This window comes from Carassius auratus, chromosome 11 (assembly GCF_003368295.1).
Source record: "Carassius auratus strain Wakin chromosome 11, ASM336829v1, whole genome shotgun sequence".
Lineage (NCBI taxonomy): Eukaryota > Metazoa > Chordata > Actinopteri > Cypriniformes > Cyprinidae > Carassius > Carassius auratus.
Window position 1 is genome coordinate 267,859 of NC_039253.1, and position 26,089 is coordinate 293,947.

A 26,089-nucleotide genomic window follows, 5' to 3' on the forward strand; every position below is an offset into this window, starting at 1 on the left:
TGTCCTCCACGTGATAGTCAAAAACATAATATGCTTTAGTGTTTACCAAAAGTCTGAACACTGAACTGTCGCACCGTCGGTGCCATAACAGTGTTGGGGTGATGCATTACAAGTAACGTGAGTTACGTAATCAGATTACTTTTTTCAAGTAACTAGTAAAGTAATGCATTACTACAAACCTGCAATCATTAAATACATTAAATAACACAACTGTATCTAATCCCATTTTATTAAATAATGTCTTTGCTGCTGACCTTTGATTATCCAGTGCAATCATACTAACAAATGACTAGATAAACTAACAATTGGACTTCATTGTTTTTGTTGTTGTTGCTGTTGTTGTGTTGAACCTTCTTCTCCTCTGTTCTACAGTAAACATGTGTTTTTTAATGTGAAAGGGATTTTAACATTTGCTATATAGAGAAATTCTTATATTTAAAAACAAGTAAGCCCAGCTCATATTAAAAAAGCAATGCAAAAGTAATGTAATGCATTACTCAGTGACTTAATTAGTTACTTTTTTAGGGAGTAACAAAATATTGCAATGCATAACTTTTAAAAGTAACTTTCCCCAAGACTGAATATAACGCCTAATGAATCTGGAGTGGCCAGGTGTTACAAGTTCTCAGAAAACTCCCAGTTCACTAGATGTAATTACGTTGGTATCGCATGATTAAGGGAATTACAACATGGCGTGAACGCACCTTTTGTTTCATATCATAATTGCCGTGAAATTCACACGGGGAAAAGGGAAAATACTTCCAGATAAAGCTCTCCCACGCTGCTCAGACAATGGTACACATGTTCCAAAGACTTGAATCCAAAGACAACTGACCCTTGTTTGGATGCTATGACATGTCCTTACCAAAATCCAGCGACTAAATTGTCCCAAACAATAATTTCAATCAAACAATTATATATATGTGTACATACCTACTGTTATTGTAATTTGGGCTGCATCTCAAATAGATCACAACATTGATATTACCCGAAATGTTAAAGAAATATGCTGGAAAAACACATGTAAGAACAGCTGAAATGTTTAAAACATACAGTTCAGCAGAATGATAAAGTATAGACTCTTTAATTTTATGCAGTTTTGCTGTTTTGTGGTCATCTGCTCGTTTTTACTTTGACTATATCACTCTATACAGACTAATACAATCAGAAACAACAATAATTTCACATATTTATGAAAAATCACTTCAATGGTACGAGAGACTGAATGTTTCTATTGGACTCCAGCTCAAACTATTTCAAATATAGTGAATTATGCAACAAACTCCACCATAAAGCACAGTGTTTCCATATAACATGTATTTTGAGCTGAAGCTCTTCGTATTGAAGGAGTTTTGCACTAGTTAGCATTAACTGGTTACCTCACATGAATATGTTCATTTATTTGATCTTTGAAATGGAAAATGTATGTTTTATTTGTAAATATCATAGTATGGTAATATCATAATTCAGTTAATGTCATAAAACTCTAGTTTAAGCCATTAGTAGAGCTGCTGAGTGTCGTGTAAACACGACTGAATGCGCGAAAAGAGAAGACAAACCGAATCAACTGAGTCATTTACGCGGGAACCGCTCCGATTGATTCAAATTCAAACTTGTGACCTCGATCATAAAGTTCAAGTGATTCAAAAGCAAAAACAAGGTCAAGAGCTTTTTATTTGCGAATTTCGACATAATTTGTAATGATTTTAAAAAGCACGTAGGGATATGTGATGGATAGCCTACGCAGCTTTTAGAATCCGTTAAACCATGGCGTCGCAAAATGATTCAAAGCGATCGATTCCGATCGCGAATCGTGATTCAGATTGGGACTTTATATTGCGCATTGCATATCATTTGATTTATGAGCGGGTTGGCGAATCTTTTGCTCCAAACAAAAAAAAAAGATATTCACATTTCAGTGCTTTTAAAACATTATAGGCTATGTTTTTTTTGGGGAGACTTCACGGTCATGACACAGCATAGAAAATAATTTGTGTATGATATGATATACATAGACATCGAGACGTTCACGTCACGTGATATTTGTTCCTTTTCTCAGCGCATATCAGAATAGACCAATCATTATCGTTTATGATGGTCTGCTTTTCACACAGACTTCCTTTTGCAGTTTTCCTTTTGTATTCGAATAGATCATCATTTTAATAAAAAAAAAAACGCCCTTAAATTTTTATGCAGCTGAACAGAGCATTTTCAAGCGTCTTCTTGCGGTCTGTGCGCACTGCGCAGGCGCCGCTACGCGCTGACGTCATCTCTGTACGTCGCCGTCCTGCCGCATCAGTTTATTTCATATTCTGATATTATGATGGATAAACACTACAAATCATCACTTCTTCTTTAATTTATCACACAAACAGCGATATGGCGGAGGCAGAGGGTGAGATCCATCGCATGCGAGTGTGTTTGTTCGATCCCAATCATCGTGCACCTGCTCTATAAGACAGTCGTGTTGTTATTATGGGTTCATTTGAGCGCATTTCATGTCTTTATGTGTTTGTGCGGGTGTTTTTAAACATTTTTGTGCTGAACTGATAGAAATACACCTGTGACATCTGATCTGAGTGTTATTTCTGTAACAAGGCCTCTGCGTGCGTCCCTTTCCATTTTATATATATATATATATATATATATATATATATATATATATATATATATATATATATATATATATATATATATAAACGCACACGCGTATATATATATATATATTATTGTGACAAATAAATACTACTGAACACCTACTACATTGTTTTTCTTAAGATATACAACAAAAGTAAATCAAGCAAATTTTTGTAATCGCTTATAGGCTTTTTAAACAAACGCTTATGCATGTATGTTTGAAATACATTTTTAATTAAATGAATAAATAAAAAAAAAACATAAAAAACAAAATATGAAAATAATTTGTACCAACTGTATATTAAAGTTTTCTCATATTTTTATTGAGATATCATTAAAGTTTTAGCATACACGTTCCTCCTTTAATAGTATTCAAAAGCATCCCAGGATGAAGTTTGATGAGAGAATGTGTGTTTGTTAATATATTTAGTGGTTTATTCCTCCTCAGGCATCAGCACTGCCACTTCTACAGAGGAGATAAATGGCGCCGGGAACCTGATGGACTTCTTGGACGAGCCGTTCCCAGATGTTGGCACTTATGAGGACTTTCACACCATCGACTGGCTGAGAGAGAAATCCCGAGACACGGACAGACACCGGAAGGTGAACCGGACTTCCTGACACTGATAGTGTGCATTTTATTCAGTAGTGCACTGGTTTATTTTGTGTCTTTGCAGATCACCTGTAAGAGTAAAGAGTCCATCTGGGAGTTCATTAAGAGTTTGCTGGACGCCTGGTCAGGATGGCTGGTGATGCTGCTGATTGGTCTGCTGTCAGGTGCTGAGACATGACATCACTGACTAGAAACACGCCCAACATTCCAAAAACACTGTTACAATGTGATCTCTGTGCGAGGTGTGTGATTGTTATATTTCTATAAAAATCCAAAATAAATTTTTCTATTAAAGTAAAAATTGGTGATAAATTTATCTTTCGAAGGGAATTAAATAGCAAGCACTTTGGGTGTCTTGTTAATCATACCTATTTTAATATAAAAGCAACATATATTAAATGTTATCATCTTTATCAGCAACACAGTGCATGAGTGTAAATTAGGCAATATCCGCCTTTGATCTCGTAGGTATCTGCTCCACTTCTCGTCGAAATGTCAAATGCCGATGAAGACACAGCTGTTTCATGATTGGCCAGATTCACCACATGACAATGATCACGTGTGTTTCGGGTTTATTCTAACCTTTTCAATTCCAATGATGGCCACAAATATGTGTTTTTAGAATGGTAAAAGCTTTTTTACTGCTGTCACACTGTTGTATTGAGTCACGTTTGTCATACAACACTGATAAAAGCATATACCCCCACTTTATTAGTATTTAGATAGTATATTATTATATTGAACTTTATTCTTGAAAAGACGGTGCTGTACTGTATATAAAAAGTGTTTCTTTTGCTCATTAAAATGTTACTGAGACGTCTATGTATTTGACAAATATTGCATTTAATTAACTTCATCTCTTATAAAGTATGCAAACACAGCTTGAGTGTCACTGACAGGAGTAAAAAGTGTCCGGCTTGATGTGTCTGCTTTCAGTAGCGCCCCTAAATGCAAGCGAGTGCTCTAGTTGATCGGCGTCTGTAGGCATGCTTCAAGTCAAACGCACCTAATACTGTCCAGAGACACGCCCACTCATGACAACACTGTTCAGAGACACACCCATTCATGACATCACTTTACAGAGACATGCCCACTAATGGCATTACTACCCAGAGACATGCCCACACATGACATCACTGTTCAGAGACACGCCCATTCATGAAACCACTGCCCAGAGACACGCCCACTCATTACACCACTGTCCAGAGACACACCGACTAATGACACCACTGTCCAGTGCTACGCCCACTCATTACACCCCTGCCCAGAGACACGCCCACTCACGACACCACTGTCCAGAGTCACACCCACTCGTGACACCACTGCCCAGAGACAGGCCCGCTCATTACACCCCTGCCCAGATACACGCCCACTCACGACATCACTGTCCAGAGTCACGCACACTCGTGACAACACTGTCCAGTGACACTCCCACTCGTGACTCCACTGTCCAGTGACACGCCCACTCGTGACACCACTGCCCAGAGACACGCCCACTCGTGACACCACTGCCCACTTGTGACACCACTGCCCAGAGACACGCCCACTCGTGACACTACTGCCCACTTGTGACACCACTGTCCAGTGACACGCCCACTTCTGAAACCACTGCCCACTTGTGAGATCACTGTCTAGAGACACGCCCACTCGTGACATCACTTTCTGGAGACACACCCACTCGGACACCACTGTCCAGAGACACGCCCACACATGACATCACTGTTCAGAGACACACCCACTCGTGACACCACTTTCCAGCGACACGCCCACTCGTGACACCACTTTCCAGCGACACGCCCACTCGTGATACCACTGTTCAGAGACACGCCCATTAATGAAACCACTGCCCAGAGACACGCCCACTCATTACACCACTGTCCAGAGACACACCGACTAATGACACCACTGTCCAGTGCTACGCCCACTCATTACACTCCTGCCCAGAGACACGCCCACTCACGACACCACTGTCCAGAGTCACACCCACTCGTGACACCACTGCCCAGAGACAGGCCCACTCATTACACCCCTGCCCAGAGACACGCCCACTCACGACATCACTGTCCAGAGTCACGCACACTCGTGACAACACTGTCCAGTGACACTCCCACTCGTGACTCCACTGTCCAGTGACACGCCCACTCGTGACACCACTGCCCAGAGACACGCCCACTCGTGACACCACTGCCCACTTGTGACACCACTGCCCAGAGACACGCCCACTCGTGACACCACTGCCCACTTGTGACACCACTGTCCAGTGACACGCCCACTCCTGACACCACTGCCCACTTGTGAGATCACTGTCTAGAGACACGCCCACTCGTGACATCACTTTCTGGAGACACACCCACTCGGACACCACTGTCCAGAGACACGCCCACTCGTGACATCACTGCCTACTGACACGCCCACTCGTGACCAGAACTCTTTCAGCATGTAACCTCTCTCTGGTATCTCTCAGGCACGCTTGCTGGAGTGATCGATCTGGCTGTTGATTGGATGACGGATCTGAAGGAAGGCGTGTGTCTGTCTGCGCTCTGGTACAGTCATGAGCAGTGCTGCTGGACGTCCAATGAGACCACCTTCGCCGACAGAGACAAATGTCCTCAGTGGCAGAAATGGGCTGAACTGATGACGGGATACACTGAGGTACAGCAGAGGGATTAATAAGTTAAAAACTCATTTTTATGCAATGCTTTTTTAGGATATCCAAAACCCTGATATGGCTTAGTGCAATTATCAAGTCACAAAATCTGCAATTTAAATAAAGGGATATAATAAATAAATATATTTCCACCAAAATAAAGTAGTAAACATGGAAACCTTTTTGATTGCCATTTGAAATTAATGTCACAATTTTTACTTGTTTTTTCCCCTCCTGTCATGCACTCCTAGTTTGTGTTTCTCTTCACACTGATGTGTGTGTGATTCTGTCATCAGGGCGCAGGTGTGTACTTGCTGAACTACTTCCTGTACGTGCTGTGGGCGCTCTTCTTCTCCTTCCTGGCCGTGTCTCTGGTGCGAGTGTTCGCTCCATACGCCTGCGGATCAGGAATACCAGAGGTGCAGAAATTAAGCTAATATGTGTCCCTGCAGCACAGAAGCAGTCATCAGTGTCACAGGTTTATTTGGAGCAATAGACTACAATACATTGTATGGTTCACAATTATCCATGTCTCTTTAATGCCAAAAATCATTAGGATATTAAGTAAAGATCATGTTCCATGAAGATATTTTGTAAATCTCCTACCGTGAATATATAAAAACATAATTTTTGATTACGTTTTCTCAATATTTAGATTTTGTTGCATGCTCAGATTCCATATTTCGGCCAAATATTGTCCTTCTTACAAACCAATACGTCAGTGTAAAGCTTATTTAATCAGCTTTTTAGATGAATAAATCTAAATCTCAATAACTTATGTTTTAGATAAAGACGATCCTGAGCGGCTTCATCATCCGCGGGTATCTGGGCAAGTGGACGCTGCTCATAAAGACGGTGACGCTGGTGCTGGCCGTGTCGTCTGGCCTCAGTCTGGGGAAGGAAGGGCCGCTCGTGCACGTCGCCTGCTGCTGCGGAAACCTGTTCTGCAGCCTCTTCTCCAAATACAGCAAGAACGAGGGCAAACGCAGAGAGGTGTGCACATCTGTCCGCTGGAGGAGACATGACTGATGTGAGACAGGAGTCAAAGGAATATGCTGAAATCTTCTGCATACGTTTGTTTCAGGTTTTGTCGGCAGCTGCGGCCGCAGGAGTGTCTGTTGCATTCGGAGCTCCAATCGGAGGAGTTCTGTTCAGTCTGGAGGAGGTACAAATACACACACACACACACACACACGTTTGTTTTTGTGTAACGTGTGTTCATCCCATAGGTGTAATGGTTTTTATAATGTAGAAACTGTATATTCTATCGCCCTACACCAACCCTACACCTAACCCTAACTCTCCGGGAAACTCTGTGCATTTTTACTTTCTCAAAAAAACACATTCTGTATGATTTATAAGCGTTTTGAAAAATTGGGACATGGGTTATGTCTTTCTCTAATACTGAAATTTCCAAACTGCCGACATGTTTGCGGCATTAGTGCGCCTCTATTTGATTGCATTATGTCATTGTTCGGTCAGTTTCAGTTGCCGAACATTCTGTGCATCCATAATATGTTTATAAAATATTTAAAATGAACAAATCAAGTTTGTCGATGATTCAGTGACTCATTCATGAAGAGGGTCACTTGCTTTATTTCCAAACTGAATCAGCACTCTGAATGAATTGAGTGAGTTAATGATTCAATGGCTCATTCATAAAGAGAGTCACTTGCTTTGTTTCCGAAATGAATCAGTGGTTTAAACGAATTGAGTGAGTCAATGATTCAGTGACTCGTTCATAACATCAGTTACTTGCAATGTTTATGAAAGAATCAACAATTTGGACAAATCAAGTGTGTCAATGAATCTGTTTCTCATTCATAAAGACCAGCCACTTGCTTTGTTTTCGAAATTAATCAGTGGTTTGAACAAACTAAGTGAGTCAATGATTCAGTGACTCATTCGTAAATACAGCGACTTGTTTCGTTTCTGAATGAATTAACCAATGATTCAGTAACTCATTCCTAAATTCAGTCACTTGCTTTGTATCCGAAATGAAGCAGTGGTTTGAATGAATTGAGTGAATCAATGATTCACTGACTTGTTCATAAAGAGAGTCGCTTGCTTAAATTCGAAACTGAAGAAGCCGTTTGAATGAAATGAGTGAGTCAGTGATTCAGTGACTCATTCAAAAATACTGTGACTTGTTTCGTTTCTGAATGAATGAACCAATGATTCAGTGTCTCGTTTATAAATTCAGTTACTTGCTTTGTATCCAAAATGAAGCAGTGGTTTGAACGAATTGAGTGAGTCAATGATTCAGTGACTCATTCATAAAGAGAGTCAGTTGCTTTTTTCCGAAATGAATCAGTGTTTTGAACGAATTGAGTGAGTCAATGATTCAGTGACTCGTTCATGTAGACAGTTACTTGCTTCATTTCCAAACTGAATCTGCCTTTTGAATTAATTGAGTGAGTTAATGATTCAGTGACTCATTTATAAAGAGAGTCACTTGCTTCATTCCCAAACGGAATAAGCAGTTTGAACCAATTGAATGAACCAATGATTCAGTGACTCATTTATAAATTCAGTTACTTGCTTGGTATCCGAAATGAAGCAGTGGTTTGAACGAATTGAGTGAGTCAGTGATTCAGTGACTAATTCATAAAGCCAGTCACTTGCTTCGTTTATGAATGATTCAGCACAAATATTTTGTGTGTCTGCAGGTGAGTTATTATTTCCCTCTAAAGACGTTATGGCGGTCGTTCTTCGCGGCGCTGGTAGCGGCTTTCACGCTGCGCTCCATCAACCCGTTCGGTAACAATCGTCTGGTTCTGTTCTACGTGGAGTATCACACGCCATGGTACATGGCCGAGCTGGTGCCGTTCATCCTGCTGGGTGTGTTCGGGGGCCTCTGGGGGACGCTCTTCATCCGCTGCAACATCGCTTGGTGCCGGCGGCGCAAGACCACACGGTTGGGCAAGTACCCGGTGCTGGAGGTGATCGTGGTGACGGGGATCACGGCCGTCCTGGCCTTCCCCAATCCCTACACGCGGCGTAGCACCAGCGAGCTGATCTCAGAGCTGTTCAACGACTGCGGCGCGCTCGAGTCCTCGCAGCTCTGCGATTACATCAACAACCCTAACATGAGTCGGCCCGTGGACGACATCCCCGACAGACCTGCCGGCCCCGGGGTCTACAGCGCCCTCTGGCAGCTCACACTGGCCCTCGTCTTCAAGATCGTCATCACCATCTTCACATTCGGCATGAAGGTCAGAACCACCGTGCTCTCTTGTGTGAAAGTTAATTATATTATTTTAGAATTACTTACAGTATATGTGAGGCTGGATCACAAAACCAGTCATAAGGGTCAATTTGTTGAAAGTGAGATTCATGCATCATCTGAAAGCTGAATAAATAGCTTTTCATTGATGTCTGGTTTGTTAGGAGAACAGTATCTGTCAGAGATGCAACTATTTGAAAATCTGGAATCTGAGGGAGCAAAAAAATCTAAATCCCGAGAAAATCATCTTTAAATTTGTGCAAATTAAGTTCTTAGCTATGCATATTACTAATCAAACATTAGGTTTTTATTTATTTACGGTAGGAAATTTACAAAATATCTTGACGGAACATGATCTTTACTTAATATCCTAATGATTTTTGGCATAAAAGAAAAATCAATAATTTTGACCCATACAATGTTTGTTTCTCCCCAGTGACACATACAGCATCATAGTATTTATTAATATTTTGAATTTACTTAAATTTTTTATATGACAGTTTTATAAATTTTATATGCTTTTGTTATTCTAACTTATTTTATTGCGCATCGCGTCACTCGCTCTAGATTATTCGCGGAAGATTTATAAAAACATTGCGCGAATAATCATGATGAAGAATACTATCTATGATTGCTGCTTTGTACCTGTTCTGGAAGTCCCAAAAATACTGGAAAGCCTGTCTGGCTTCACAGCACCAGCACTCCTGGAAATTTTTCAACTTGCGCGCATTTCGCATCATTTCAATTAGACTCTATTCGTGTCTCTACATTGGCTTTGTATGTATTCAACTCGATCGAATAATTAGCGTTTGGTGTGAACTCAGCATAAGGACTGGTCGGGTCATTCCTCCAAGAGGGAACAGTAAATTTAAAGGTCTGTGTGAAGGGATTTGCTAATGAAGTGAGCGAGTGCAGGCACAACTGCAGGAGAAATGGCTTGAAGAAGATGAGAAGGAATAGGATCAAGCGGGCAAGTAGTAGGATGATTAGAAAGGATGAGTTCTGCGTGTCTCTAAGAGGGAAGAGATGGATTTAATTTGATTAATGAAGAATGTGGCAAAGTCATCAGCTGTTAGAGTTTTTGAAGGAGGACACAGCAGCGAGGAAAATGTTTTAAAGAGCATGCGCGAGTTGAATTGTTAATTTTGTTGTTGGAGTATCTCCTTTTAGCATTTAAATAAATTAAATGCATACTGTTTCCAAACTCACTTGCGATAATTGTGATCTCAGTTCTGACCGAAACCATCCTGATCCTGATTCTGACTGTGATTCTCCTCAGATCCCGTCGGGTCTGTTCATCCCTAGTATGGCGGTGGGTGCCATCGCCGGTCGTATCGTGGGCATCGCGGTGGAGCAGATGGCTTATCATCATCACGACTGGATCATCTTTAAGAACTGGTGTCGTCCTGGAGCAGACTGTGTGACTCCGGGTCTGTACGCTATGGTCGGAGCCGCTGCGTGTTTGGGTGAGACGCTCCAGATCCAGATCCTCTTCAGATCGGGATGTGATTTGATGATGTAGATTATAAACTTTTAGACTTGCAGAAGGGAAATCCCTGATCAGATGTGTTTTTAGGGGGTATCTATACAGAATCTGACGTGGAATATTGTTTTATTCACCATGCAAGTCTATTTTTAATTTGACGCTGCTTTTTTTAAAATTTAATACTCATGGATGAGATGCTCACTTTACTTGTCAAAGCAATTTTTCATTCTCATTTGATATTTTTATGATTTTTTTTTTGCGATTAAAGGTGAAATAAACAAAAATATGTCTATTTTACAAAACTACTTAAACTTAAAAATAAATTAATGCAAAACGGAATGAGCATTTTGATTGGACTAACATTTCTTGGTTCTACGCTTTACACATGATATATAAATACAGATAAATACATTTAAACCAATTATCTTAATCATTGCAATCGGGATGTGAAGGGACTTTTAATATTTCTGAAGACAATGATCTAACGCACCTTTAAAATAAAATACTTAAACGGAAATATATATATATATATATATATTTTTTTTTTTACATATTAAAATGACTAAAAATGAAAAACAATGTGTATATATATATATTTTTTTTTAAACATTTAAAATGTAAACAATTTTAAATACATTTTTAGAAATAATTAATTAAATAAATTGATTCATAGATTAAAAAAAATGATGATAAAACTATTGAAAATAATTTTCTGTTATTGAAATAAAGCGGAAATAAAATAAAAGCATTAGATGAAACACTTTAAACATAAATTAAAGCTAAAAGGGAAATATAAAAATGAAAAAAAAATATTGTCTTAAATATTAAAAAAAACATTTTTAAAACCTGAAATAAAAATAAATAGAATTATTAAAAAACTTATACGACAAGCACTTAGCAAAATTACGAAAATTAAAATGAATAATATACAATGAACTGATTATTAATATATAAATGAATAGCATGTAAATGACACAGTGGTGTAGATAATGAAGTGAAGTGTCTGTGCTGATGCAGGCGGTGTGACGCGGATGACGGTGTCTCTGGTGGTCATCATGTTCGAGTTGACCGGGGGTCTGGAGTACATCGTTCCTCTGATGGCGGCCGCTGTGACCAGTAAATGGGTGGCCGATGCCTTCGGGAAGGAGGGCATTTACGAAGCTCACATCCAGCTCAACGGCTACCCGTACCTGGACCAGGACGAGTTCACGCACCGCACGCTGGCCACCGATGTGATGCGTCCACGCCGCAACGAGCCTCCGCTGGCCGTCCTCACGCAGGACAGCACCACGGTGGAGGACGTGGAGACGCTCATCAAAGACACCGACTACAACGGCTTCCCTGTGGTGGTCTCGCGCGAGTCTGAGAGACTCATCGGCTTCGTGCAGAGACGAGACCTCATCCTGAACATCAGTAAGACACATGCACACAGTGCTGCGGTCGAATACTCATTGAATTTAAAATATGCAAATGCAAAAATAATGCATTTGAATTTTAGGTGTGCGTCAAGTTTTTTTCCCCAATCCCATTGCATCTCATGCATCTTGCATCTTATCCGTTTTCGGTCCTTTGTATTAAACTATGTAATACATACATGATGCTATTTTGTTTCTAATTGTTTAAGCAACTTAATTAATTATATATGGTTCACAAACATTGATTTAAATAACCATGCACTTGTTTCAAAGATCGTCATGTTATCTTATGCTTTGAAGAAACATGCTTTAGTAATATTTTGCTCGATGCGCCCTCTTGTGGCCTCAGGAGAGAAGCCAAAAGCTTTTTTTCCACGTAACTGAAATTATATGTTTATATTCGAATATTGATAGTATTTAAATTCGAATTTACCGAGCGGACCATTCTCTGTTGATCCAATTTGGATGAAATGACCAAAATATACTTCGGTATAATTTGCAATTATTATTACTATACTTTGTGGTAAATAAACACAATATAACCAGTAGATGGCAGCAGAGGAGCACTTATTGGCTTATTAGTCATTCATTTCTACTTTTCCCGTATTTTGAAATTATAAAATAATTATTATAAAATATTAAATCATCAAGAAATCAGTTTTTGCCAGAATTGTACACTTTTTTTTGTTTATGAAGTAAGAAAAGTCACATGATTTTCTTTAATTTTGAAGAAACTGAATCACTCATAATCACTGAAGTTGCTCACTTCCATATAATACTGTATAGGAATAATCGTGCATTTAATAAGAGATTATATACATTTTCTATATAAAAATTAGATTTTGCATGTTACTTTTGTTAATAAAAGGACATTTTGAATGCATCCCAACTGAAGCTCAGTGCTTTCCTGTCAAATCTGTATAAACATGAAATAAACAAGAAACAAGCATGTATTATTATTATTAGCTGTTCTTATTAATGCAAAATAAACTGTACCTTCAGCATCTGTAGAAACTGTCTGGGGGGTATTCCATAAAGAAAGTTATGTGACATACATTTTAAAAATATTAGTTTAATAAATGATATGCAATTCTGTGCAAACGTTTTTATTATTATTATTGTTTTTGAAAGAAGTCTCTTCTGCTCACCATGGCCTGCATTTGATGTAATAAAATAATAATAATAAAGAAAATTGATTTAAAAGTGATTAAAAATTGTGAAATATTATTAGAATTTAAAATAACTGTTTTCTATGTGAATATATCGTAAAATGTAATTTATTTCTGTGATTAAAGCTGAATTTTTTATTACAATAAAAATCTAAAATAAAATATAATTATATTTAAATATGAAAAATATGAATAAATAGTATAATAGTATATATATATAGTAAAGTTTAATTCAAGTGACAAAAAAAAATCATCCAAGAAGAATAAAACAGCAGTTTATGTCTTATTTAAATAATTATATGCACTACTTTGCAAAACGTTTTCAATAATTACATTTTTTTAAGTCTGTACTGCTCTCCAAGACTGCGTTTATTATTTTATTACATGAAATATAATGAATCATGTTATTTATTACTTTTATGATTATATATATTATTATAATTATATTGTTTTCTAATTAATTATAATCCGTCAGTGTTGTTTTTACTGTATTATTATTACTGCAACCATTAGATGTGTCTATTATAATAATAATCTAATTTGATGAGGCGACTCAAACGATTCCTGTTTGCTTGTATATGACTGCATGCAGTCCAGTGATGTGTGTGTGTGTGTGTGTGTGTGTGTTTGTCAGAGAACGCGCGTCAGAAGCAGGACGGGGTCGTCAGTAACTCTGTGGTGTATTTCACTGAAGACGCTCCACAGATTCCTGCGTCTAACCCTCAGCCGCTCAAACTCAGACGCATCCTGAACCTCAGTCCCTTCACCGTCACTGACCACACGCCGATGGAGACGGTGGTGGACATCTTCCGAAAGCTGGGCCTGCGCCAGTGTCTGGTCACACGCAGCGGGTAACGCTTTCACACTCAATCCGTTCCTTAAGTGGTAGGAGGTTTACTAAATATCTTCATGGAACATGATCTTTACTTAATATCCTAATGCAGAAATTAAGAAAAATGTATACAATGTATTGTTGTATATTGCTACAAATTTACCTGTGCTACTGATGTTAACAAATGAGACCTTGCTGTCTTTTTAAAGTGTTATTATTGTAAGAAAACGATACTTTTATTGATCAAGTGTGCATTAAATTAATCAAAAGTGACCGTAAAGAATTTTCTGAAGATCATGTGACAGTGAAGACGTGTCGAAATTCAGCGCTGCATCGCAGAAATAAATTACACTTTAACAGAGATTCACAAAATAAAATGCTATTTTAAGTTGCAATAATATTTAACAATTTATTATGCATTTTTTTTAATAAATGCAAAAACATAAAAATAAAACAAATTTCATTTTAATGCATCAAACTGTGATAAAAATCCCCTTTCTAAAGCACGCATTGTGTCTAATCGGTGAAATCATCGTGTCTTTCTCTCTCACATCAGACGTTTGCTGGGAATCATCACTAAGAAGGATGTTCTGCGACACATGGCACATATGATGAACCAGGATCCCGAATCCATCATGTTCAACTGAAGCTCATCTGAAGATTCACCAGTGTTTTTTACTGCTGTTTATGTTTTTATTTTATCGTGCATTACTTCAAGCCGTGATGATCAACTGTTAAACATGTGACAGGTTTTACTCTTATTATATACATTTATTAAATGCAAAAGGTCAGAAATAATTCAGAATACTTATCTGCTGTATGAAAGTGAGTGTTTCGTCCAACGCTAATCATTTCTGTTTTGTTGTTATTTATTAATTTAATGTGAATGTTAGCTACACGTTTTTTGCCGTTGCATTGAAACATGAATATTGTCCTTGTAAAATAAACAGTGCATATACAAATATTAATGTTCAGCCGCTTCTCCAGCACATGAAACTATGAGGGTATGTCATAATAATAAAAACTATCATTATTATTAAATGTTTTCATTGCATTCATTTTTAAATTTAATTTATAAACTATTTTCTAAGTACAGTGAAAATGACAATATTGAAAAATTGTATATTGTTATTAAACAATGTATTATTGCATTATTTTATTACATTTAATTCATTACAACATTTTTAGAAAGTACAATAAAAAATATATATCTAAAAAGATCTCAAACTATTATTAATTAAATAAGGACGTTATCGCGTAATTTTATTAGATTTAATTATTTTATTCATGAAATATTTTCAGAAAGTATAATACAAAATGATGCATGGTTGGAAAGATAAATCTTAGACTTTCTCTATAAAAAAAAAAAAAGAAGAAGAAAAAACAGAGAACTCTAATACTATAAATAAATGTGCATGTATTTGTTTTAAAAGCAGAAGACTGACAAAGTACCAAAACATCTGATTATTATTATTTTAACAATTAAGAGAATTACCTGCTACTGTGTTTTTTACAGTAACTTTTACAGGTCACAGTTTAATAGAAACAAACTCAGAAGCATCAGTTCTACTTTTTCCATTCACTATATATATATATATATATATATATATATATATATATATATATATATATATATATACAGTACAGACCAAAAGTTTGGAAACATTACTTTTTTTAATGTTTTTGAAAGAAGTTTCTTCTGCTCATCAAGCCTGCATTTATTTGATAAAAAATACAGAAAAAACTGTAATATTGTGAAATATTATTACAACTTAAAATAATAGTTTTCTATTTGAATATACTTAAAAAAAATAATTTATTCCTGTGATGCAAAGCTGAATTTTCAGCATCATTCCTCCAGCTTCAGTGTCACATGTAACATCAGTCGATCACATGATCATTTAGAAATCATTCTAATATTCTGATTTATTATGAGTGTTGGAAACAGTTCTGCTGTCGAATATATCTGATCAATAAAAGGTTAAAAAGAACTGCATTTATTCTAAAAAAGTATTGATTTTATTTATTTATTTAGTGTATATTTTTATTACAAAATATTTATATTTTAAAAACATAGCTTCTTTTTTTTTTTACTTTTTACTTTTTATTCATCAAAGTATCCTAAATATGTATCACATGTTCTGAACAAATATTAAGCAGCAGAACTGTTTCCAACTTTGATCATGAATCATCATATTAGAATGATTTCTAAAGGATCATGTGATAATGATTCTAAAAATTCAGCTTTGCATCACAGAAATAAATGTTCATTTAAAGTATAATACATTTAAAAACAATTATTTTAAGTTGTAATAATATTTCACAATATTCCTGTTTTTTCTGTGTTTTTGATCAAATAAATGCAGGCTTGATGAGCAGAAGAAACTTCTTTCAAAAACATTAAAAATAGTAATGTTTCCAAACTTTTGGTCTGTACTTATATACTTATATATATAAAAAAGTATAAACTGCTGGTAATTTCATCAAAAATAATAAAGAAAAGTCTCAGTATGCAATGATAAATGGAGAGGTTGTGGTCACATGACGTCACCAGAGGAGTTTGTGTCTTCATCAGATTTGGAGAAATGCAGCATTGCATCCGTGTCTCATCAATGGATGCTCTGCAGTGAATGGGTGCCGTCAGAATGAGAGTCTGATAAAAACATCACAATAATCCACAGCACTCCAGTCCATCAGTTGTTTTGGCTTGTAAACATCCCGTAAGGCCAAAATCCATAATAACACTTCCTCCGGTGGAAAATGTTCTGTTCTGAATCAGGAGAGAAATCTGCGCAGATCAAGCAGCTGGATTTTAAAGTAAGAGACAACAGCAGATGCACTTTTTCACTGGAGGAAGTGTTATTATGGATTATATGTATTTGAGTTAAAAATTCCAGATGTTCACTGATGGACTGCTGTGGATTATTGTGATGTTTTTATCAGACTCTCATTCTGACGGCACCCATTCACTCCAATGATGAGACACGGATGCAATGCTACATTTCTCCAAACCTGATGCAGACACAAACTCATCCTGATCTCAGTTGGTCTGAGGGTGAGAACATTATCTGCGTGTTTTTTCAGTTTTGGGTGAACTGTTACTTTTTTTTTTTAACTTATGGCTCGTCTGCGATTCGAAGCGCTGCTCTAAAGAGGAATGGAGATGATGGTCGGCAGAGGACCGATGGGAGGAGGGTTGTATTTCTCCACACGCATTAACCTGCGCAGAATATCGTCCCGGTCTCTCGGCCAGCTGTAGACTTGTGTGTTTTGCAGCCAGGTGGGAACGTAACACTGAGAACGAGAAGAAGCTTCGGTGAGAAACACTGCAGATCGCACAGAAGCTGAAATGATATTGATATTTTCCTTCACGAACCATGATTCTACATTCCAGTACATTGTTCTAGATTCACCAGTTTAACAGGCTCACAAACATGCTTTGATTGGCTGAAATGCTTGATGGAAAACTGCAGTTACAAACCTTTTTAGCCCCCGGGAACAGAATAGGAATGAACCTGTAGTTCCTGCATCCGTTCTGAATGAATTCACTCTGCAGCTGATGGAGGCAATCAAACAAAAACTACACATGATGTGTTTCCAAACTATAAACATCACCAAACCCTCGCAATTATATCATTATGTTCGTTTTGACTTAGGCAGCCCATGCAATCCCAGAATGCATTGCAATGACCTCAGTGAAATATTTCAGCCAAGAAATGATGTTAATTAAAAAGTATGAGCAACTTTACTAAAATAGTTAATATTATAATATTTAATATTATTATTAATACACTACTACTCCGACTGCTTATAATAATAATTGCAATTATTTTAATGCATTCATCATTTGTGCATGCAATTAATTTTTGTTCTTATTAAAATATCTAATAGCATGCTTACAGTAAACTCCATAGGAATTGGCGAAAGTATTAATAATTATAATACTGCTGTTATTATTTTGTTAAATTCTGTATTTGTGTTAGCAGTGCTTTTTATGCTTATTAAAATATATTGCACGCTCACATTAAAATCTATTGGAATTAGAAAAAGTACTACTAATAATAAATTGTTTTCATGTTTTTATTGCATTTGATATTTTTGCGTGCAATGCATTTTTATATCCCATTGCTTGGCGCTCACCAATGCTAAATTCTATTGAAATTAGCAAAAGTATTACTATTAATAATAATAATAATAATGTATTGTTGTTGGTGTTGTTTTAACACATTCAAACTATTGGGATCAGCAAAAGTATTATAACTATTATTAATATTATTAATTCATAAAAACACACAACAACAACAATACAAATTATAATAATACAAATAATTGTTATTTTTTTCAATGCATTCAATATCTGCATGTGCATTGCATTTTTGTGCCTATTAAAATGTGAAATTGCATGCTCACACTAAACTACTGGATAAAAAAAAGTATTATTATTATAAAAAATTATTATGATACATTTATTATTAGTAGTAGTTGCAGTAGTATTGTGTATTATTAATTATTATTATTATTATTTAATCCATTCAGTATTTCCTAAACTCTAATGGAATCCGCAAAAGTATTATCAATAATAATAAACGAAAGCAGGGCTTGTATTTTATTAAGTTAGGGTTATTTTTATATTTAGACCTGTTTGTGGATGTACACAGTGTTCGAGGTTCTCTCGTCGCTGATGTTCAGGCCTGATATGGTCTCGTAATACCTCAGGCTGATGATGATGATGATCAGGTAATCTTTCTGCAGGAGAGAGAGAGACGCTGTAACTGTTTAGATGAGGAGGATGATGACATCACTTCCTGTCTCTGCATGTTTACCTCATTGAGATATCGCTCCATGCAGTCGATCTTACTGATGCTGTTCAGCTGCTGCTCGAAAACATCAATCTGTGCACAAAGACGCAAGAATGAATCCAAACCCACGACACGACAGCTAGATTAAACCGGAAACTGTGTAATGATCTGTACATGCGTGTCAAAGCCGTTGTTCCTCAGCAAAGACACGAATTTAATGATCTCCTTCAAGTGCTCTTCACTGTCGGCTTCGTAGGTGACGAAAACTTTCCCTGTGTGGAGAAAAACACGCGACACGCGTGGAAGATTAGGTTAAGCCATCTCAAAACGAAGATGAAACCTTGCTCTGTATTTTTACTCTTTTGCATGAAATGACCTTATAATGAATGCTATACACCAGGATTTGAAGTAATGGGTTTAATGATTATTATTAGTATTATTTTTTAATCTATCATGGCTGCTGCGCTTCAAATGAAATGTAAAAATGAACGAAAAGTGTCAGTTCACGGCATTGCATCAGACTGACTTTTACATAGCGTTGGGCTTTATAACCAATCACACGTGTTTCTGTTGAGCTTATGAATGTTATGGGCCAATCAGAGATGTGAATATTAGTCAGCGGTTTTTCTCATCGTAAATAGCGAAATGCAGAAATGAAAGGGTTACTCCACCCTGAAAAATTTACATTTTGTCATTAATCACCTGCCTCCATGTTGTTCCAAACTCATAAAAGATTAGTTCGTCTTCCGAACACAATTTAAGATATTCTGGATGAAAACCGGGAGGCTTGAAACTGTTCCATATGGCAGTCTATTGGACAGTTTCAAGCCTCCCCATTTAAATCCAGAATATCTTAAATTGTGTTCTGAAGACGAACTAATCTTTTATAAGTTTGGGACGACAAGTGATTAATGACAAAATGTTCATTTTAGGGTGAAGTATCCCTTTAAGAGATTAACGTTGCAGCTTCAGTTGATTATAACAGAGGTTTAGCATAACTTGCATTATGATTCCTATCTCTAATGCTGATTCTCTGAACAATTTTCAAGTAAAACCTAAACAAAATAATCTCTTTCGTCACCATTCGACTTCATCTTTAAAAAAAAACAAAAGTATAAAAGTTGCACGAGGAATGTAAAAATCTATAACAGGGGGCAAATATTTCACCTTAATGGAAAAGTTCGTTTTTGACCCTGCTATCCACATTATTGGCTGCGCTTCGGTCGTGTTGACGTGTGGACAGGAAGTAGTACTCACTCTGTTCCTGCGGCAGGTTTGTGATACCCTGACTGGCCTGTCTGGAGTTCACAGACGCATTTCCACTGAAGACACACACGTACAGAAAGTATGTTCAATGCATGAGCAGATCACAGACTGTTAAAGTTCGCAAGCCTTCATTATTCAGCATGAATGGCTTTATCTTTTCCAGTTTCATTCTGATTTAAAAAGCAAAATGCCTACAGTTTCTGGACTACAACTGAGTTTCATCTGATATGATGCTACGGGACTCACTTTTCAGAGAAGCGTGTGTCCATTTGTCTGTACTGCATCAGGCCTGCGAATGAAAACATAAATGCAGATTCAGGCTAGCAGTGATTCTGAGAGGTTGTGTAAATAATGATGTTTTTCTGACCAGATCCAAGGCTGCTTGTGTATATAAATGCTTGTTTTGAATTCAAAATGACTGTGTTCGGATGCCTTGCATCAGATTGTCACATGACCAAAAGCAAGTTCCAAATGCAATGACAGTTTCTCATGCACAAATGCAAATAAGATTTATTTAGTGTTGTTTTTGCGCAGCTTGTGCTTTTGGTTTAAAAAGTTACAAAATAAATGTTTTGGAACGACACAGAGGTGAATACATAATAAGTTGAATGAATTTATTATTTATTTGTAATTTATTTAAAGCTGTGGTAGGTAACTTTTGACGCTCTAGCGGTTAATAAATAGAACTGCTTGCGTCTTGCGGAAGAACATCGTAGCCGGAACTACTTCTCTCTGTTTATGTCTATGAAGAATCACAAAGGTACTGGGTTACTCCGCCGCGGTATCCCCGAAGCAATCTAAAATAGTCCGAATATAAACACTTATTATAGGTGCACCCTAGTGATTCAGGACAAGTTAAAAACACGGTTTGGAAAATGGATTCATGGTGTACTCGCTTATTATATACATTTTTCTACATTTTGAACACAAACAAAGTTACGGACCCCAGCTCTGATTGGTTGTTTCTTATTTTATGCAAATGGCAATAGGACACTGGGAGGAGCCAGAGGAGCTTGATTTTTACACAGATTATCTGTCTCATATTCTACTGTCAGGACAAAATGACAGGTTTAACAAATATGTAAAAAATATATTTTTACAAAAGTTACCTACTGCAGCTTTAAATTAGAATCAAACATTTTAGAGCCTGATGTTATAGAAGCATGCTTTAATTGTTTACATTTTCGAATTCTCATCCGAAGAAGAGCCTATGTTTTCCATTAGGCCCGATGTGGAGGGTTTTAACAATAAAGAAACTCAAGAACCCTATGTAGCCTATACAAAAAGGTTTATTCGATGCTGCCTTTAAACTTTTATACTATAATTTTCCTGACGTACATTAATGTCCAAAAGTTTGGGATCAGAAATATATGCATTTATTTACAATTAAAAATGGGTTGCAATCATTTGTTTCTCTTCTGCTGTACTGTGTCAGTAGATATCAGTTCACATCCCTAAACATTAATATTTCCATTAATTGTAATAATCCAGTGTTTTTATTTCACTATTTCACCGATCTCCTCACTACGTTTCTGTACCAGGGAACATTTCAGTTGTGTTTCCGAGTCAGAGAGCTCCCGGATTTCATCAAACATATCTTAATTCGTGTTTTGAATATTGTGTTTGGATCAACATGAGAGACAGAATTGAAATTTTTGGGTCAACTATCCCATTAACACTTATATCACACACACACACACAAAAATGGATGTCTAGAAGAACTTTCAAAACTAACGTTTTCGTAAATAACGTAAACGTTAGAAAAACATTCTTGGAACATATGTTTGTGAGCTGGGAATTTCCATTTAAAAAATCCTCCCATTCCCAAACTTCTGCACGTAATGCACCTGAGGAGCTGCAGTGATGGACGGGGATGAGGTGATGCGGCGGTGGACCGAACCGACCGCTGCAGGGCGGCCGAAGGTAAGCGTTGGGGTACGAGGGCGAGGGATGGTGGTACATGTTCGCAGACGGAGGAAAGGAACGCAGAGATCTGGGATAATCCAGACTCTCCAGACTCGGACTACAGCTGTCTGGAAGAGAGCGAGGCCTGCTGGGGAAATACGAGGCTTCGTCTGAGAGCGTGTGGTAGAGGCAGGAGGGCAGGCTGTGAGGAGAGTCCGCCCTGATGGGACCGTCCCAGCTGGGGAAGGGCGTCTGATGGGCGAAGCTCACTGGGTGATGCTGGTGAACGATCTGCGCAGGTTGTGGGACGGCTGTGGAACGGTTGTGAGTGACGTCTGACTCGAACTCTTCACTCCTGGTTTCGTCATTCTCCTCGGGATAGTTTAGAGACGCGTACTGATCGCTAACGTGGGCCATGTGGGTCAGGTGTCTGAGAAACGAGAAGAAAATGTGATTATATTTCAATGCATTTTTTTTTGCCCCAGTTTAACTGATGTCCCACTTTTGCTGACTTCAAAGCTTTTGCGTTCCCCATTGTGTGAAACTTTGCGACTGCTTGCATAAAATAATTGCGTTGGGAATATGTATGATTGTGGTTTCTGTGCTTTATGTTTCTCTCACGGAAAATTTACGTTCACCTGAGAAACTCTGCGTCTGCTTGCAAAACTTTTGTAATTGAAATAATATCCGGTGCGAGGAAAAACTATGCGTCTGTGCTTTTGCAAGTGCATAGTTTCTCAAAGGATTGAAAATGCTAATTTTTTTTAATTGCAGTGCTTCGTAGTTTGACATTTAAAGGAACACTACACTTTAAAAAAGGCTAATTTTTCAACTTACCTAGTGTTAAACAGTTGAGTTTTACAGTTTTTGAATCCATTCAGCCGATCTCTGGGTCTGGCGGTAGCACTTAGCTTAGTTTAGCTTAGCATAGATAATTGAATCTGATTGGACCGTTAACATCTCGCTCGAAAATGACCAAATAGTTTCTATATTTTTAAAACTTGACTCTTCCGTAGTTACATTGTGTATTAAGACCAATGGTAAATGAAAAGTTGCGATTTGTGATATTACGCAAAACCTGAGAATAGCCCCAGTTATTCTGCACAAACTAGCTGGGACTATTTTCAGGCGCTACGTAATATCACAAATCACAACTTTTCATTTACCGTCGGTCTTAGTACAAGATGTAACTACAGAAAAGTCAAGTTTGAAAAATATAGAAACTCTTTGGTCATTTTCGAGCGAGATGCTAACGGTCCAATCAGATTCAATGATCTATGCTAAGCTAAGCTAAGCTAAGCTAAAAGTGCTATCGCCAGACCCGGAGATCGGCTGAATTGATTCGAAAACAACAAAACTAAACTCTTTATCTCTAGGGGAGTTGGAAAAAAAGAAAAGAAAAGAAGTGTTCCTTTAAAGACCAATAACATTTCCGTCATCATTTATTCAACTGTTTCCAACAAAACGTGCTCCACTTTCACTTGGAGCGAAAAACACATCAGTATTAAAGTATGTTCATATGACTCCTGTATTATATTCAAAGACATCTGATCGTTTTGGATGAGGAGTAGACTGAAAGGTTTTGTCCTTTTGCAACATGACACTCACGCTCACTACTTTTGTTGTAAATATAAACCAAAATGAAACATGCCAACATTTCCTTTCTTCTGAACTCCTCAAGTCAATAGAGTGTATGTGATATGCTTGTTAAATAGCATATCAACAGCTATCACAGCATACAGAGCTGCTCACACAGTGCAATTATTTTAATGCTCCATCTGAGAGCGTGTTTGCACATGCTGTGTTTGACTTTGCACTGCATCTTCACCGGCTGATAGAAACCAAGAAGACTTCTGAAGCTGTCAGTGACCAGACGATGCAAGAAAGAGGTCAGCGCTGTTTTCTACTGGGGAAAATAGGTCTTAGTGTAACATCCACCCATGCAGCGTCCTTAAATAGGACACTTCATTATGACTCTTTATCTCAGTGTGACAAAATACTGCAGCTTGTGCAAAACTGCAGACCACAACTGAGAAATAATGCCATGCAAGCAGTTACACAAAACACTTTAACTTTATGCAATATACAGATATGGTTCTGTCTGAGAAATGTAATGAGGTGATAGTTCTTCGGTTTGCAGGGCAAATATAAATCAGCGAGTCAAGTGAAAAGAAAGAAGCAGTTAAAACATTTGGCAGAGTAAATCTGATAAAGACAAAAGATATGCCTAATCACGATAACCCGATTCTAACGTTTCCTGACACACCAAGAATGTATAGGGCGATATTTATGGGTGTGGATTTTTTAACTAGTAATTTGGGATCAGGTGCCATTGACATGACTGGTGGAAAAAGTCATTAATTAACATATTATTAATATACATGTATGTACTGTATGTGAAGAGTTCAGATGCAAAAGCTCTTCTAAAATCAGCCTCATTTTTTTTATCTATATGTAAGCTCAGTAATTTCTGTTTAAAGACAATTAACAGGTTATTTTCATTGCCATTAAAGTGAAATAAGAGAACATAAACATCAAGCAGCCTGACAAAAATGCTAATTTTAGAAGAAAATTTCAGATGGACCTTAGAGGCTTTTGCATCTGATCTCTTCACACACACACACACACACACACACACATAGATAAATAAATACACGCACATATATAAATAAATATATCAAAATAATATTTTTTTTATAAGTAAAATTCTTTATATATTATTATTGACCATAATAAGTCAATACTTTATATGTTTACGTATTTTAACTAATTTAAGAATGTATTTTAAATCCTATTTACGGCGGACGGGAAACCCCTCACCTGAGCGCGCGCCGCAGGAGTAAAGTCACTTCAGGAAATCACACGGCTGTGTTTCATTTGTCATCTCTAGTCCTGTTTTCTCACTTTCTACAGCGATTTCGAATTTTTCGTTTTAGATGTAATATCAGGCGTATTTTAATAGGCTACTAGTTTAATACGTGATCGTTGGGTGTCAAACGACATGTTGTCGAAACGTGTTTCATCTCGTGTGTCGGAGGCGATTAGATGGGAGGAGTGACACACAGGAGTGAAACAAAGGAGTGAAACAGCACGAGAACACATGGTGAACACGACTAGATCAGTGCTGTGCCAAACATGATGATGCATACAAACCTTAAAGACGTAAAACATAGCTTAACTCTTAATTAAACCACCTAATATGCCCAGGTAACAATTTTTGTGCTGACTTTCCCATATTATGGAAGGCCAAATTGCTCAAAATTAAATCATTAAATTAAGGTGTTGAAATATATATAAAAAATAAATCGTTAAATACAAAGGCTAATTCCATGTTTAAATTTAAACAAATATTATTTAGTTAAATACGTGAATAAATAATGAATAAATGGATAAATATAACATAGATTTTTTTAATAAATGAATGCATAAATATAAAAATGTATATAAATGAATACATATTTACTTATTCAATTATGAATTTATTTATTTATGTATCTAAATATTTGATTACATATTTAACGATTTAGGAGTATTTGTATATTTGAACATTTATTTAAAATTAAATTTTGAGTAATTTTACCCTCCATATCCATCCCCATTAAATTGTGTTCTATTAATATTCTAAACGTGCAGTTTTAAAACGATTTAAAAACATGTTTTTCTTACTAGCGTTAAAAGAATATTGCCTTGCATCATTTTGCAAATATTATGGAAATGTTAAAGAAGTGGCTTGGTAACATTTATATGCATGCATTTAGCAGACAATCTCATCCAAAATGACTTACAGTGCATTCAGGCTAACTTTTTTTTATCTAACATATGTTGCCTGGGAATCAAACCTTTTTTTTTTTTTTTTTTTTAAACCCAAGACAAAGGGTCATCTAAAAAAGGTTTTGTACCAACGTTTTGAGAATAAGATAATTTGCATAATTTGCATTTTCGTAACGTTACTGTAAGAATGTTTATTCATTACCTTGAGAGAACCTTGCCAGAACTGTTTTTTTTAACGTATGCTATTTGTTTTTGTCTTTTATTTTTAAGTGAAAAATTAACAATTTACTATATGAGCAGGATGTGTCTATGAGGGGTTGAAA

At 36.9% G+C, this 26,089-nt stretch overlaps 2 protein-coding genes across 2 annotated transcripts; one reads left to right on the plus strand and one right to left on the minus strand.

Moving 5' to 3' along the window:
• Positions 1 to 2,241: 2,241 nt before the first annotated feature.
• clcn4 (chloride channel, voltage-sensitive 4) lies at positions 2,242 to 14,695 on the plus strand. Its single transcript, XM_026274749.1, has 12 exons — positions 2,242 to 2,395; positions 3,086 to 3,240; positions 3,315 to 3,414; positions 5,715 to 5,902; positions 6,194 to 6,316; positions 6,684 to 6,890; positions 6,982 to 7,062; positions 8,567 to 9,112; positions 10,403 to 10,589; positions 11,627 to 12,022; positions 13,828 to 14,044; positions 14,582 to 14,695. The coding sequence occupies exons 1-12, from the start codon at positions 2,380 to 2,382 to the stop codon at positions 14,670 to 14,672; spliced, it is 2,307 nt and encodes a 768-aa protein (XP_026130534.1). The 5' UTR covers positions 2,242 to 2,379; the 3' UTR covers positions 14,673 to 14,695.
• Positions 14,696 to 17,063: 2,368 nt separating this feature from the next.
• Positions 17,064 to 25,178, minus strand: LOC113111315 (adapter protein CIKS-like). Its single transcript, XM_026275940.1, has 9 exons — positions 24,816 to 25,178; positions 21,938 to 22,425; positions 20,337 to 20,379; positions 20,082 to 20,146; positions 18,999 to 19,096; positions 18,849 to 18,917; positions 18,664 to 18,771; positions 17,507 to 17,581; positions 17,064 to 17,319 (listed from the first exon to the last, which is right to left on the minus strand). Exons 2-9 carry the CDS (start codon positions 22,410 to 22,412, stop codon positions 17,173 to 17,175), a joined length of 1,080 nt encoding a protein of 359 aa, XP_026131725.1. The 5' UTR covers positions 22,413 to 22,425; positions 24,816 to 25,178; the 3' UTR covers positions 17,064 to 17,172.
• Positions 25,179 to 26,089: the final 911 nt, after the last annotated feature.